General features: G+C 54.0%; 1 protein-coding gene across 3 annotated transcripts in view; it reads right to left on the bottom strand.

The window, feature by feature from the left end:
- The window catches only part of LOC110550576 (fer-1-like protein 4), a 38,558-nt gene that overhangs the window by 18,617 nt on the left and 4,315 nt on the right, over positions 1 to 15,626 (bottom strand). For all 3 annotated transcript variants that reach the window (XM_021640549.2, XM_060382977.1, XM_060382978.1), the window contains exons 8-28: positions 15,244 to 15,304; positions 14,807 to 14,938; positions 14,556 to 14,618; positions 14,298 to 14,382; positions 13,965 to 14,124; positions 13,702 to 13,885; positions 12,909 to 13,095; positions 12,258 to 12,625; positions 11,828 to 11,936; positions 11,477 to 11,654; positions 11,263 to 11,383; positions 10,821 to 10,921; positions 6,191 to 6,278; positions 5,999 to 6,115; positions 4,060 to 4,212; positions 3,216 to 3,369; positions 2,971 to 3,095; positions 2,361 to 2,495; positions 1,731 to 1,904; positions 1,246 to 1,362; positions 1,005 to 1,166 (exon numbers count right to left, since the gene is read on the bottom strand). In XM_021640549.2, the coding sequence (XP_021496224.1) occupies positions 1,005 to 1,166; positions 1,246 to 1,362; positions 1,731 to 1,904; positions 2,361 to 2,495; positions 2,971 to 3,095; positions 3,216 to 3,369; positions 4,060 to 4,212; positions 5,999 to 6,115; positions 6,191 to 6,278; positions 10,821 to 10,921; positions 11,263 to 11,383; positions 11,477 to 11,654; positions 11,828 to 11,936; positions 12,258 to 12,625; positions 12,909 to 13,095; positions 13,702 to 13,885; positions 13,965 to 14,124; positions 14,298 to 14,382; positions 14,556 to 14,618; positions 14,807 to 14,938; positions 15,244 to 15,304 (2,974 nt within the window). The remainder of the gene's footprint in view (positions 1 to 1,004; positions 1,167 to 1,245; positions 1,363 to 1,730; positions 1,905 to 2,360; positions 2,496 to 2,970; positions 3,096 to 3,215; positions 3,370 to 4,059; positions 4,213 to 5,998; positions 6,116 to 6,190; positions 6,279 to 10,820; positions 10,922 to 11,262; positions 11,384 to 11,476; positions 11,655 to 11,827; positions 11,937 to 12,257; positions 12,626 to 12,908; positions 13,096 to 13,701; positions 13,886 to 13,964; positions 14,125 to 14,297; positions 14,383 to 14,555; positions 14,619 to 14,806; positions 14,939 to 15,243; positions 15,305 to 15,626) is intronic.

Below are 15,626 nucleotides of genomic sequence, written 5' to 3'. Positions count from 1 at the left end.
ACCTCCCCCTGAGGGGAGGAGAGAAGAAGGGCAGGGAGGAGAAGGGAGGGGAGGAAAGGCAAAGACTGCTTTGGACCTGAGCTGGGGCTCACAACTGTAATCCCAGTATTCAAGAGGCTAAGGATCGGAGTTCCAGGCCAGCCTGGGCTGCACAGCGGGACCCTGGCTCAAACAAGGAATAAGTAAAAAAAGGGAATAGAAAAACTGAATCTCATAGATGAATGATTAGCCTGTACGTGATAGCAGCCCATCCAGGCACATAGGAAGCAGACAGATCTTTATGAGTTTCAGGCAGCCAGCGCTACCTCGTCTCAACATGAAATAAACAAAATCAAAAGGACAAATGATTTGATGAGACCCGAAATTGTGTTGGCAGAAACTGACCCCGCCAAATCCATTCAACCGTAATTGAAACTAAGCAGGGGTGAGAGTGGGAGCGGCTCAGGGGCGGGGTATGGGTCTCCTGTGTTAGGCTTTGGCCTGAGGGCTCCAGCAACGCCCCCCAAATCATTAAATCATCTATGAAGCCTCTGTAGTGTTTTTTTGTTTTGTTTTGTTTTGTTTTGTTTTTTTTTGCTTTGTTTTCTCATTCTCTGTATTTCAGAGCCTGGATAGCTTCTCTAGTGTTGATCCCTCGGGACCCTGGCCAACGCCTTCATTTACCACAGCCAAGAGGATGCCACCAATCTAGATTAATCTAGAGGTCATGGAACCACTACCATGTTGCGCCCACTCCCAGTTTTATAAGTTTTGTCAGAATACAGTTATCTTCATTTCTACATCGTCTTTTCCTGTTTTCATCTACAGTACCAAAGTTGAAGAGATGCAGGTAAGAGCCTAAAATATTATCTGGCCTTTGATGGAGAATGCTGCTCCTGAGTCAACCTAGCATAGCCAGCTGGAATTCACTGCCCTCTGCCTCCTCCACTCCTCCATCAACAGCATGTGTCCTGGCCCACTCCCACCACTGTCACACCCTGGACATGCTCTGTGCCCACTCTCACCACTGTCACATGCTGGACAAGCTCCGTGAAGTTAGGATTCTCGCGGTAGCTGGCCAGAACTTCAGACTCCACACGTCTGCCGGCCACTTCCAGAACAACCTGGGGCTTTTCCACCTCAAACAGGTGGACACGACCCAGGCCTCGAAGACCCCAGAACAGCACCTAAGGTCAGGAAGAGGGAGGCTCAGGGGCTACGGCTGACATGAGGGGAAGTGAGGAGGCTTCTGGTGCTTGGCTCTACCTCAACACGGAACTCCCTGAGCACAGGGCGCACACTAGGAGGCAGGGACAGGTGTCCAGAGATGGGCTCGACCAGGGAAGCCAGATCCTGGGGCTCCACATCACTAGGCACTGAGGGCTACGAGAAAAAACAAATCAGAATTCACACCAAAGCACAGAAAGCCTGGGCTCGGAGAAGAGCCATGGGTTTCTGTGAGGTACAGGTGCAGGGGGACCAGACAGAGCTGGATTCAAAGGCGGGACTTCCCAGAAAGCAGTGGGAGCCTGAAATTTGGGACAGGATAACCCCAGGCTGAAAGCAGTCTAGGTTCCCTAGGTGTTGCATCCTGGGTCCATCAGGAATCCTGGGGTCAGGGTGCCAAGGAGGTAACCCCGGGGGAGACTTGCAGCCAGCATTCTCTGGGGCGAGAGACTAGATGGTTATCCTTGGGGTACCCTGAGATGGGAGGCCTGACCGCTAAGCTGGAAAGACAGGTTAAATCTAACCTCAAGGCGGCCACTGTAGTCCAGTTCAATCAGTTCAAAGGTGGCAATGACTTCTCCAGCGCCCTGTGGTCCCTTCCTCAGGGGGAAGAACTGCAGCTCAGGGCGCTGATATGGGTCCTCTATCAGCTTTACTCTTGGGGCTGCAAACGCCCTGCCCAGGAACACAGCAGGGCCCTGTGAGAGACAAAGCAGTGAGGAGATAAGAGAGATATAGCTAGGGCTGGAGAAATGGCTCAGCGGTTAAGAGCACCGACTGATCTTCTAGAGGATCTGGGTTCCCAGCACCCACATGGCAGCTCACAACTGTCTGTACTCCTGTTCCTGGGGATCCGGCACCCTCACACAGACATACATGCAGTCAAACACCAATGTCCATAAAATTAAAAATAAATATTTTTTTTAAGGATATAGCCAGCTGTGGCGGCTACATCTTTCAACCCACTCCTTAGAAGACAGAGATGGTGGCCTCTATGATTCCAGGCCAGCCATGACTATACAGCGAGACCCTGCTCCCACAACCCAAAAAATGCAGGGAGGGAGTGGCGGAGGATCCTCTCAGAAGCGAAAGGGGAGGCATCAAGGCTGGGGAGGGGAGAGGAAGCCGGGATGGGGAGGAAGAGACACACTCACAAACTTATTGTGGTCAAAGACATTAATGGCCACTAGGGGAGGCTCCTCCCGCAGGTGTTCCCGCCTGCCATCCACAATCAGCTGGTCAAACACCAAGAGTTCATCCCACAAGGGACTCAGTGTCTGCTCCAAGACCTTGGGAACCATGCAGAGAAAGGGGCAAAGGCAGATGTCAGAAAGGAGCTCCCTCACTGGCCAGGTTGGCAGTCAAAGTGATACTTAACTGTCACCAAAGGCATGGGTGTGCATCTCAGGTGTCTCCCTAGGGGCCTTATGGTCTGACTCTCTCTCTCTCTTCCAAGATAGGGTTTCTCTGGGTAGCCCTGGCTGTCCTGGACTTCCTTTGTAGACCAGGCTGGCCTCGAACTCATGGAAATCTGCCTGCCTCCACCCCCCCAGTGCTGGGACTAAAGGTGTGGGCCACTATCACCTGACTGCCATTCTCTTAGCGTAGCCCTAGAGTCAAGAAGCAGTGGCTCTCCATTCTACACTGCCCGAGTCAGACCAGAGTCCTTCCTAGTACACTGTCCTGAAAACTCAAAGTGGGAAGAGAAACTTAGGGCACCTTGTGCCCTGCTCCCCTCTGACTATGTCCCAGTCTGGCCCTCACCCGTGTGGTCCGGCACTGGGTAGAGATAAGGACATGTGCAAAGGGGTCCGAGAGGCCACTGTCATCTGCTGCCAACACGCCTCGGGCCTGGTACAGGTGCGCCCGCAGCTGGAAGTAGCTAAAGTCTGGGATGAGGACAGGGAAGGAGCCATGCTTGCTTAGGAGACCACTGGGATTCCCTGGCTCAGGAACCCCCAACTCAGGGCAAACAGCAAGGTGGGGCTGACCCCTGACCCCGAACTCACCATCCCGGTGTAGGCTGTGGGGCAGCCCAGCCGACGGCTCAGGCAGAAGATCTGGGGGCAGCTCAGAGGTGCAGGCCTTGGCTTGCTTGCCCAGCCCCAGCCACAGGAAGAGCTCCAGCTTGGCACAGACCTCCCCAGGGGCTGCCCCAGGTGCCTGTGTGTGAAGGAGGCACACTGGAGGCCCCCTGCCCCAAATCTCTCTGCCGAAGAGAGGCGGTACCCAAGCTTCCCCGTGCAGGAGGCAGCCCCTCTGCTCCCACTTCCTTCTGCATCCTTCTGCATCCTTCTGCATGCACTCTATCCCATCCACCTACACTGCCCTGCCTTTGTCAGTTCCTGTGTCCACAGCCCTAACCCCAAGTCTATGATCTGCCTCCCTTTGCTCCCTCCATCCTCAACACATTTACACTATCTGTCCTTTACCCCAAGGGTCACATTAAAAACCTGTTTTGGTGGGGGCTGCAGAGATGGCTCACAGGCTAAGAGCACTGACTGCTCTTCCCAGGGTCCTGAGTTCAATTCCCAGCAACCACATGGTGGCTCACAACCATCTAGAATAAAAACCTGTTTTGGTGCCTTTTCCAGGGACAGCTCATTTGGAAATTTTCTGCCTGTAAATCAGCTCTGCTCTCAAGAATGATCGCTCTCCTCCCTTATCACCCTGCCTGCGTGCCGGGGCCACGGTAGGTTCAGGGCAGAAAGTGTGCTCTTGACCTCACTCCCAAGCTGACCTGGACAAAGCCACAACCCCCCTTTGGCTTTTTGGACAGTTGAAAACTTCAGGGAGCTCTGGTGTCCTGTCCTGTGTGTGGCCCTCACCCCGCTCTCCCCAGCCCCGCCTCACTGTGAGCAGCAGAGTCTGGATCCTCCCGCAGTCTCGGCCTCGTTCCTCCTCAACCACGGAGAACAGCACGTCCTGTGCAGGGATGCGGGCATAGGCCACACGGCGCTGGCCGCTGAACATCCAGACCAGCACGTCCGGGAGGGGTGGCTGTGGCTGCAAGGGGAGGGCAGGGTTGCCTGGAGTCTGGACCTGAGACCACCTCATCCCTGAAGCTTAAGCTGTGCGGACAGTCCAAGTGCCCTGACTCTTTCTGAACCCCTGCTTCTGTGGCCACGAGGCCCTGACCTCTCCTCCGGGACGCAGCATAGGGCGTCTCAGGCTCAGAATCCAGCTTGCAGTCTTCACGCGGCGCACAGCCCTCTGCCCTCACCATTTTTAAGTCCACAGTGCAATGGTGTTAGGCCCATTGGCAGCTGTGCTGGCAGCCATGTGTCTCCAGAACCTTTCCTATCTTACAAAACAGAACTTCACCAAACCCTAACTCCCATTTCCACCTGAGGGCCGGTTCCCAAGAACCACAAAAAGCAAAATAACAGAACCCTTCAAAGCAACAAAGCTAGGAACGGAGAGCTGCCTCAGTGAGTACAAGCACTTGCTGCTCTTACAGAGGACCTGGATTTGGGTCCCGGTGCCCATGTGGTGGCTCACAATCATCTGTGACTCCAGCTCCAGGGGACCTGATGCCTCTTCCGCCTACAGATGCCAGGCATCAACCCAGTGCAAAAACATACATGCAGACAAAGAATCCATACACAGAAAATAAATAAACCTTAAAAAAAATAAAAGAAAAAAATGAAGCCAGGTATGGTGGCATATGCCTTTAGCCCGTGGGAGCCATAGGCAGGCGAATCTCCAAGTTCAAGGCCAGCCTGTTCTACAGATAAGTTCCAGGTCAGCCTGGGCTTCAAGAAACACTGCCTCAAAAACAAATAAATAAACAAACAAAACAATGAAACTAGATAGGATGTATATTTATGTCATAATTTGATAAAGGAGGATTTCATTAAAAATTTAAAGACAGGATAGAAATGTGATTTAGTGGTAAAACACATGATTATCGTAGTCAAGGTACACAAAAAAAAAGGAAGGAAAGAAAAAAGGGAGGAAGGAAAAGAAGAAGGGAGGGAGAAGAGGAAGGAAGGGAAGGAAAGAGAGGAAGAGGGGAAGGGAGAGCTAGGAAGGAAGATTATTATTATTTTTTAAGATTTATTTATTATGTGAACAATGTTCTGACTGCATGTACACCTGCATGCCAGTAGAGGGCACCAGATCTCATTATAGATGGTTGTGAGCCACCATGTGGTTGCTGGGAATTGAAATCAGGACCTTTGGAAGAGCAGCCAGTGCTCTTAACCTCTGAGCCATCTCCTCAGCCCCCAGGAAGGAAGATTATTAATTTTGCTCTAAGAGTCAATTTAATGGCATTTCTACCCAGCTCCTTCCAGTGCTGACTTCCACCTGCCCAAGCCTCCTGTTTCTGGGCATTTGTGCATGCCTGGCATCCATCCTCTCTCACACACCAAACTCCAACTATCAAATACGCTTGAGTTTCAGCTACTGTTTAGCCAGCTGTGCCACAATGGCTGGACCATTAGCTTCCACTGTGTGCACGGACCCCTCCCCCAAGGCTGTTGGCAGAATCACACTAGAGAGCGGGAGCGGGTCCTTAGTGTAGAAAGTGTCCCCAAAAGCATGAGCTTTCCTCACACATCCCAGTCAGCCCATGGCCAGTCACCTGTCCTTCCAAACAGATCCTGAAGTGATCTCCGGATCCCTGCTGAGCCCTAGCCTTCCTCACCCCTAACTGCACCGACAGAATCATGCAGCACAAGGATGCCATCCAAAGGACAACAGTTGCATCCACCCAGAGGTCTCTGGAAGGGTCCAGAACTTAGGGGGGAAAGCATGCAGAGTAAGAAGGTGTGGTAGGAACGGTCACCTCCCCAGACAGGAAGCGCAGTTTTGCCAGGAGCTTCTTGGCCAGCGCCACCTTCCTCTGCAGAGTGTTCTGCCTCAGGCCTCGCAGAAGCTGCAACCCTTGCTTTGCCATCAGATTCTGGAAGGGCAGGAGGAGACCATGAGGAGGAGGACTCAGCTAGGCACCCGCCTCCCTCCCTTCCCCGCCGCGTACCAGGCTGTGCGTCAGCAGCTTCCCTCGGCGTCGGTCCAGGGCGTTGGGTCGGGTCATCACCCTGCGCTCAGCACCCTGGCAGAACTGTCTGCAGAGGGAGTCAAGGCTGAGGACAGGACCCTGGAACGGTTCCCCTCAGGAAGGTCACGGGACCCTGGAATGGCTCCCCTCAGGAAGGCCGCCTACTTCCTGACCCCGACAGTCCTTCCTCAGAGAGCCATGCCCAAACACATGAACTGCAGCCTGGTTTGAATTTGAGCCCTACAGTCACCAATATTTAACATCTCCCGCCCTGGCTACCTCAGTTACGGCCCAGGGCCCAGCAGCCTGACTGCCCTCTGCATGCTAGTTAGAAACGCCAGCCCCACCCCAGGCCTACAGCATTAAGGCCTGCTTGTTTACACTCTGGGAGTCTGTACCCACACCAGGACAGGGAGGAAGGCTTGCTCCAGTCTGCGCCAGCCTGACTGGAAGACTTCTCCTTGAGGCAGTACATGACAACTTTAATCCCAGCACTTGGGGGGCAGAGGAAGGTGATCTCTCTGGGTCTGAGATCAGCCTGGTCTGCACGGGGAGTTCTAGGACAGCCAGGGCAACAAAGCGAGACCTTGTCGGGGGTGGGTGGGGGGGGTGGGGATATAACACAGCCAAACCAACTAGATTTCTAGTGATACCTCTGCCCATCAAAGAGTCGCAGCTGAGACCCTCAGGGGAAAGGCTGCTGGAGGCCAAGCCTAACGATGGATGTGAGAGCCCATGTGACAGGAGAGAGCCGGCTCCTGCAAACCGCTCTAACTTCATGCTCTGAGTACGCGCACATGCACGGCACATACACACAGTTAAAAATTAAATCTCTCTCAAAATTGCAGTTTAATGTTATTAAGGAATGTTTTTAAAAACACATAGAAATGAAGCTGGTTGGTGGTGGTGCACACCTTTAATCCCAGCACTTGGGAGGCAGAGGTAGGCGGTTCTCTGTGAGTTCAGGCCCAGAGTGAGTTCTAGGTCATCCAGGACTACACAGAGAAAGCTTGTCTTAAAAAACAGAAACCAACCAACGAACCTATATAGAAGTCAAATGTTACCTTAATCTATCAGCAAATTTACAGTTTTTTCCTTAAACCCAGAACCAGGATTGGTGCAAGACTCAGAGCAGATGTTTAGCATGTATGAGGCTGAGTTTAATGCCCAGCACATGCATGCACACACTAACAGGCAGAATCTCACCACTTCACCTTCCCCCAGGACCACCCAGTCTAAGTCTGTCACCTGGATTAAGGCATTCACCTCCTCACTGCACTGGCTGCTGTTCTGTCACCCCATAAAACATCCTCAAAAGCACCCGGAATGCTGCCGACACCTTTCTATTTCTCTCCACTGCACTTGCTTCTTATCTAAGAGTAAAACATAAAACTCTAAAAATGGCCTAAAAGTTCCTGCACTTCTGGTTCCTTCTCTCCATCCTCATCAAACGTGCCTCACCCCATCAAGGACAACCTTGTGTCACACTGGCCTTTTTGCTCCTCTGTAAATTATGTAGAGGACAAAAAATCCTTGTGCCCACAGATGAGCACTGGAGAAGCCAGGACAAGTTAGGCACACAGCTGACCTCTTCAATGGGATGAGACCCTTAGCTGGTTCCTCTGGAATGCTGGGAGTGGGTATAGCTTACAGCCTGGTGATCCTCTGCTGCCTGATGAGGCAGGCTTTGCCTTTCTATCCCAGAATTTACATTTTAGTTATCCCAGACCCTTTCTCCCTAAAACCCATTACTTGAGCATTCCTTCTAGGCCATAAAACCCAACCTTTTAAGTGATTCACATGTACAACAGCCTGAGTGACTTCCATGTTATCTTTAGGGCCAGGCCAGTCCTGACTGCCACAGTGGATGTTAACCTCAGTCAAGCTCCCTCAACCCTTCTTTTGGGCCCTATCTCTGAGCCAACAGTGCCCAGTCTTCTGAAAGCAGCCAGATGCACTTTGTAAAAATTCTCAGTGTCAACACGTCCACCTGGGACTTAGTTCTTATCAGAAAACCATTTTTTTCCCCAAAAATTGTGCTGTGCTTAAAATATGGCTAAAATAAACGATTTGGGTCAGCACCAGCATCTAAAATTTGGAGTGAACCAAGTTTCTTTTTTGTCTCTTCGAGGATCATACCACACCCATTACCCCCCACACACACAGCTATCCAGTGAGACCGTATCTCAGAGGGAGGGGACAGCAAAAGGAGTGAGCAGGCCATGCAGGAAGAAGGCTGGGAGTGTTGTGGAAGTCAGCAGCAGAGTATTTCCAGAAGGTGTGAGCTCTACTGTGTCCCCTGGCACTAAAGGTACAGACAAGACGTGAGTATCCACAGCCCACGACTCCAGTGCTTCTGTCCTGGGCTCGCAGCTGAGTCTCTGCAGGTGTTCAAATCTCTCTCTCCTCACTCTAGGGGATCTTGTCCAGCCTCGTCCACATAATGGTAAATCTGCATTTCCAGCAAACGATCATCCCCAGAATCCAGTCTGTGCTGCGCTTCCCTGCTAGATACATGTCCACTCTCAAGGCTGGCTAACAGAAGCAAGCCTCCAGCCCCCTTCCTATTTTCCACAGCTTAGCTAACAGTGCCGTCTACAGGCAGCCGGTGGTGGCTGATGTGGATCTGCAACTTGATAGGTTCCACAGCTGCCAAGGAAGCGAGCCCTCAGGCATGTGTGAGAGGTTTTCTAGATTGGGTTAATTTATTTGGGAAGACCAGGACTGTGTGTGGCACCATCTCATGGGCCGAGGTTCTGGACTGAATCAAACGGAGGAAGTGGGCTGAGCCCCAGGCATTTGTCACTCCCTGCTTCCTGAGTGTAGACACACTGTGGGCAGCTGTGTCCTGCTCTTGCTGAAGGGCTTTCCCTGCTGTATAGGACTGTAACCCCTATAACTGTAAACCAAAACAAATTCTTCCTTCCTTGAGTCAGTTTTGTAACAGATACAGTATCAAAAATCTTGGGGGTCATTTGGGACTTTACACATTTTTCTCCTTTTCTCCGTCTAACTAGGTTGTGGTAACAATAGCCAGCTGCAAATTTTCTCTTGAATTCACTCCCCTGGCCTTTTGTTGTTATTTTGTTTGGTGAGACAGGGCTTCTCTGTGTATCCCTGGCTGTTCTGGAATTCATTTGGTGGAGCAGGCTGGCCTCACACTCACAGAGATACACCAGCCTTTAAAGGTATATGCCACCGCTGCCCAGACTTCTATCTACCTACCTACCTACCTGTCTATTTATAGGCTTTTGATTTTAGCTGTTCTCAAGCTGAGGTTGACCTTGAACTTCTGATCCTCCTGCCTCTGCCTCCCAAGGGCTGGGATTACAAGAATGCACCACCATGCCTGGATCCTACGGTGATGGAGATCGAACCCAGGGCTTTGCACGAGCTAGGCAAGCACTTTTTCGAGTGAGTTGTGCCCACAGCCCTTGAATCCATTCACCCATCTCCTGTCACCTAAACTATTACAAAGCCTTGTTTGCTAGTCCTGTCTTCTCTCTCACACCATCTCTCACCTACTCGTCCTTTCTAAAGTTATAAATTAGAACTCCACGACCTTCAGTGGCTCTCCCCTGTTACCCAGAGAAGAAACCACGACTATTACAATGACACAGGGAGTGCCCCAAGGGTTTGCAGAATAAAGAGAAAACTCTTGAGAAAAGCACCCTTTCAAAAGAAAGGGTATTAGGTGCCTGGAGCAGGGTATCAAATCGTGGCCATGAAAGATGGAAACAACCAGAACTTGTTCATGTGGTTAGAGCAACGACTGGAGACTGAGAAAGGACCAGTTAAGGATGCAGGAGCGATACAGAAGACAGCGGAGCTACTTAGGCAGGGGGTCAAAGGAGGTGAAGTCGGTATCACAGAGGTGCTGCCTGGGGAGCTGTGCTTCCTCCTTGCATCAGGAACAAGAACCAGCAAGCAGATGCAGAAGCTGCCTAGGTACACACTGGCTGGAGGAGGCCAGGTTTGCTGGCTGGTATTATGTGTCAGCTTGACACAGCTACACTCATCAGAGAGGAGGGGCCTCAGTTGAGGCAATGCTGCCATGAGACCCAGCTGTAAGGCTTTTCTCAATTAGTGATCAAGGAGGGAGGGGGAGGGCCCAGCCCACTGTGGGTGGGACCTCCCTGGGCTGATGGTCCTGAGTTCTGTTGAAAAGAGCAGGTGGAGCAAGCCAGTAACCAGCACTCCTGCTCGGCCTGGGCGTCAGCTCCTGCCTCCCAGATCCCACCCTGTTTGATCCCTGCCCTCACTTCCTCCAGTGATGAACTGTGCTGTGGAAGTGTAGGCTGAATAAAGCCTTTCCTCCCCAGCTTGCTTTTGACCACAGTGTTTTGTTCCAGCAACAGAAACCCTGGCTAAACAGGGTCTTACTTTCCTTCTGAAACAGGAGGGAAGGGAAGCCTCATAAGCGTGTAGGAGCCCGACAGCCCGTGGTCTCTACTGTGCTCTCTTGATACAGAAACCTCTCATCCTCACTCCTCCATAGGTGCTGGACAAATGCAGCTTGAGACTACCCTTGGTCTAGACAGCCTGAGTCTCTCTCGCATCCTGAAACTGGCCAGCGATGGGGAGCTGCACGGGCTGACGCTCGGCTCACCTGCTCCCAGCCACCAGCTCCTCCAGAGTCTGCTTGAGTCGCGTGCAGGCGCCCAGCGCCGACCTGCGCTGCATCTTCTCGACCTCCTGCAGGCCCTGGTCCTGTGTGGGCTCCAGGAAAGGTCAGTCTTGAAGCTCCCTGACCCATACCCCACCCGTTCACACCACTCTGGCGGCCCTTCTTTGCCCTCACCGGATTCTGGTTCTAATTCTCTGGCTTCCTTCTGGCTCCACTCCATCAATCACTGCACCAACCCCATTCCCACACCCTTGTTCTCCTCAGTTTGCCTAGAAACTTCGAGCTTGCCCACCATTTCCTGGCCCTGCACCAGCAAGGTGTCAGCTCCACCCCATCAGCCTCTACTTTGGAGCGCCTTCAAGAGCTTCAGTCTCCCACGTCCCGTGGCTGAGCCTTCCCCTCGGGGGCGCCACCTTGCTCTCACCAGCCTCTCGGCTACTTTGCACACACTGTTGCTGCTGTAAAGGCGCCAAGTGTAATCCTCCCAGCGGCTCCACACATGTAGACAGGGCTTTCGGTGGCGCAGAGGCAAGCAGAGGTATGGCCTGGGCCAGAGAGAAGGGGCGAGGGTTTGGGGGCGCCCTGAGTGCTCTGGGACCTCTCTCTGAACCCTCCTCCAAGTCGCCCGGGTCACTTACCCACTGCCATCCACAGGCTCAGGCCACTGAGCAGGCGTCCCCAGCAACTCCTCCTCCTCCTGCCCCGACCCTCTGTCCTCAGAGGCCAGGAGAGGCTGTGCTTCCAGCGTGTTGCCCTCGGGTCCCCCGTCAGCCCTTGACCCTCCGCCCAACTGCTCCTCCCGGCGGCCTGCAGGACCTGCACCCCAGAGCATCAGGCTAAGGGTCAGGTATTTCCCTCCCCACCCCCTCCCTGGGTAGAAGCAGAACCCACCCGTCTCCCTGAAGTCAACACCCTTCCTGGGGCCGCATGTCTGAAAGAAGGGACCGCTCTCAAACCCACGGCCTTCGGGGCTCATCTGGGCCACATACCAATGGAAATCTCCAAGCTGATGGGCTTCTTGGCCAGTGAAGGGTCAATCATGGTGGCTTCAAAGAGCACCCCAAAAAGCAGGAAATCTTCGCAGGGTGCCAGGGCGTTCTAGGGAAGAGAGTGAGGGTGGGGTCAACTCGCGCCCAGGAGCAGTCTATTCTCTGCTTGGTCACCACGCCTGCAGAAAGGCATCCAAAGGAAGGCCCAGAGGCCCTGGGAGCCTTACCTCCCTAGCACCTGGTAGCTCCCCCACGGGTCCAGGACACTGATCTCTGGCCCACCCCCTCTACATACAGCCCATTCACACACGCCATTGTATCACACACACTGGACTCTTCCTCCAAGTCCCCAAACTGGAAACAGCCACATGAGGTCTAGCTTGGAAAGGGATTTACAGGCCCCAGAGCTGAGGGCAGCTCCAGCCCCCACCTCTGGCAGAGGCAGTAGCTCCTCCACCTCCACGTCCATTGCGCTGGGCATCTCAGGCGCATCCGCACTGGCTCCCGCATCCACAGGCTGCAGAACAGCCCCTGGGGGCTGACCCTGCCTGCTCTTCTTTTTCTTCTTCTTCTTTCCAGTGAGCCGCGACAATCCGGACCCCTGCGTGGTCTGGGGAGACTTAGGGTCAACTCTGCCTTCGAACACCTCCGTGGACACGGCTACCAGAAGTCGGCCCCGGAACCAAATGCCTTCCCCAAGGCCTTCGTTGAGACTCTGAAGACCATCCCGAAGCCTGCCAGTGGGGAGCGAGCCATAGAGGGGCATCCAGGCCGGACCAAAAGTGGGGTGAAAGCCCGCTGTGGGGGGACAAGAACAGGATTTGGAGGGGCACACAGGACAAACGGGTGCTGCTCTGCACTGTTTGCCACTGGATCCTCCGGTGCTAGCGATGGGGAAGGGAAGCCACCAGGCCTGTGACAACAGGAGAGGACAGAGGACCTCTCTGGGCATTGGGGAGCGGCTAAGGTTAGGGTGAAAGCGCTGCCTTCTGCGGGATGGCCGTGCTCCCTAGGCCACCTGTGTTCCAAGAACGGGCTTTGCTCTGAGGACTCATGTGAGCCAAGGTGGAGACACGCTCACCCGCACGACCCGAGTTCGAGATCTGCCTCAGGTCCAGCACGTGCGTGGCGACCGGCAGGTCCGTGAGCGGCGCGTCGTCTCGCAGCTGCAGGTGAAGGGCCCGCGTGAGCGGCGGGAAGAGCTCCACGAAGCTCAGCTGCTCGTTCCACTCAGGAGCCGCCTCCTCTCCACGCACGGAAGTCTCACCCTGGAGCGGGGGCGGGGCGGGGCGGGTCCCAAAAGATGGCTATTCCATCCAGGTGCTGCGGGATAGCAGCCTGGCGACCTGAGTTTGACCTCCCTCCTAGGGTGCTCCTAGCCTTCCACACCCGTGCTGTGGCTCTCAGGGAAGGCGCGCACACGTACACAAAATAAATAAAAGCTGGAGAGATGGCCCAGCGGTTAAGGTCGGGAGCGAGCACTGCTCTTCCAGAGGGCGAGTGTGGTTCCCAGGCCACAGCCACCTACAACTCCAGCTGCAAGGGTCCTGACGCCCTCTTCAGGCCTCTGTGGGCACCGGCACTCACGTGCACATAACCCACACAGATATTTATGCATACACATAATTAAGAATAACAATAGCTGTAATTAATAACATTAAAATAAAATATTTATAAACACACACACACAAGAATAAAACTAGCCAGGCGCTGAGGCGCATGCCTATCTGTAACCCTGCCAAGTGGATCTCCAAGTTCCAAGCCAGGGAGGGCTACACAGCAAAACCTTGTCTCAAAATGAGTGAAGATGTCTTTGATAAATAAGTAATTTTTCAAAGCCCTGAGCCGCACCTCAGGGAACGGGAGGGACTTACCTGCTGCCCGAGGAAGCTCACCCGCACGTAGGGGTCCAGGAGGACGTGCTGGTCGTGAAGGGCGCGGGCCAGACTACCCAGGAGCCCGGTTCGCACCGCGGGGAGCCCCTCGGCGCGGTACACGCGCACGCGCAGGCGTGCCCAGGGCCTCTCAGCCCGCACCCCGCGGGGCAGGAGGAGATTCCTAGGCGTAGAGCTGAGGTCTGAGCGCTCTGCTCCCCCAGGCGACGCAGTCCTCCGACCCCGCCTCACCCCCAACTCACTTCTCTATGTCCGAACCGGTCCCTGGGCACGGGGGCGGTGGCGGGAGGGGCAGGTCCCCGCGCGCCCTCACGGACAGGGTGATCTTGACGAAGCCCTTAGTCCCGGCGCGGGTGTCGCGGGGATCGTGTAGAGGAGCCCATTTTTGATGGAAGTGGCCATCTGAGGACAGAGGGGCAGGACAGGGTTCCATGGAGTTGCCTCGGGACGCTGGGCAATGGCTGGGGTTGGCCCAGGGAGAAGGTGGGAGAAAGGACAGCGCAGGCAACTGCCCGGGGCCGTTTCCGGAGTCTGTGTTGGAGCAAGTGAGCTTCAGCGAGAGGAGGGTTCAATACCTGGCTGGTCTAAGGCCATGCCCAGGTCCATCCTGAAGGTGCCTATCCTGGTAGCCATGAACGGGAGCGTCTGCGAGTGGAAAGCCTGGGGGAGAAGTGTCAGTCCTGGCGCTTTGGCACCTCCCCCCCTTCCCCTCTTTAAGTCGCACTCCGTAGCCCTGGCTGGGCCTTGAACTCGTGGCGATCTCCCTGCCTCAGCCACCAAACGCCCAGGTGGACATCCCCCCTTTCCCGACATGCACCCTCTTTCCCACTTACAGTGATCTCCAGCAGCAAGTCTTGGAGGTGGAGCCGAGTCTCGTGAAATTCGAACAAGAAGTACTGGGTTGTGAGGGGTGAGAACAAGGAGACATTAGGCGTGGAAGCCTCGTTCAGCTTGCCCCGAATTCTTGCATAGAGAATGTGGTCCCTTTCCTAAAAGGTGCCAGCACTCTGCGCTCTCTCCAGGGGTGACTCCTCTGGCCTGGACCAGGTCTCTCAGGCTCTGCCCTCTTCCTTGGCACCCTCACCTCATTGTAGAAGGGGCAATTGGTTCCACGCTGCGTGGCTGTCACTCGGCGCTGATCCCCCACACGCACGGCCACATAGGGGCTGATATTGACTCCCACCAGCTTCTGGGCCTCAAGCACTGTGACTCCCACCTAGATAAGGGATGCAACAAAAAGAGAGAGAAGGGAGGGAGAGAGGGAGGGAGGGAGGGAAAGAAAGAGAAAGAGAGAGAAGGAAAGAGAGAGAGAAAGAGAGAAAGAGAGAGAGAGGAAGAGAGAAAGAGAAAGAGAGAAGAAAAGAAAGAGAGAGAGAGAAAGAAAGAAAGAAAGAAAGAAAGAAAGAAAGAAAGAAAGAAAAGAAAGAAAAAGGAAAGAAAAGTGAGAAGGGCCTGGGTAAGGGGAGACCAGTGAGATTCCCGAGATTCCGAGAGGGTTAGGAATAGGCCTGACAGTCATACCTGGAAGTCCTGGGCCTTGCACGCCTTGAAGGGGTCCCCTCGGGGCAGGCCCAGGGCACGGCTGTAGAGAAGCACGGGGTCAGCTTGCTTCGCCCTCCCCGCCCACCACACCTAAGGCCCGCCTGGTGCTGGGATGCAGACTTTGCCCTACAAACTTTTGGAGTCAAGTCCTTTCAGACTGCCTGGGGCCCTACCTGCATCTCACACCTACATCGAGTCTGACTCACTCTTGGAGCTCTGAACCCGTTAGTTTGCTCACCAAACAAAGGTGACTGAGACCTGCCTCATGCCGATATAAACAGATAAAACCTGTCCTAACCAATGTTTTTTTTTTTGTTTTTTGTTTTGTTTTTTTTTTTTTTAACAAACTAGTGTGAACCACT

Source organism: Meriones unguiculatus, chromosome 4 (genome assembly GCF_030254825.1).
Source record: "Meriones unguiculatus strain TT.TT164.6M chromosome 4, Bangor_MerUng_6.1, whole genome shotgun sequence".
Taxonomy (NCBI): domain Eukaryota; kingdom Metazoa; phylum Chordata; class Mammalia; order Rodentia; family Muridae; genus Meriones; species Meriones unguiculatus.
The sequence above is the reverse complement of the archived record's forward strand: the minus strand, read 5'-3'. Positions and strand labels throughout refer to the sequence as shown.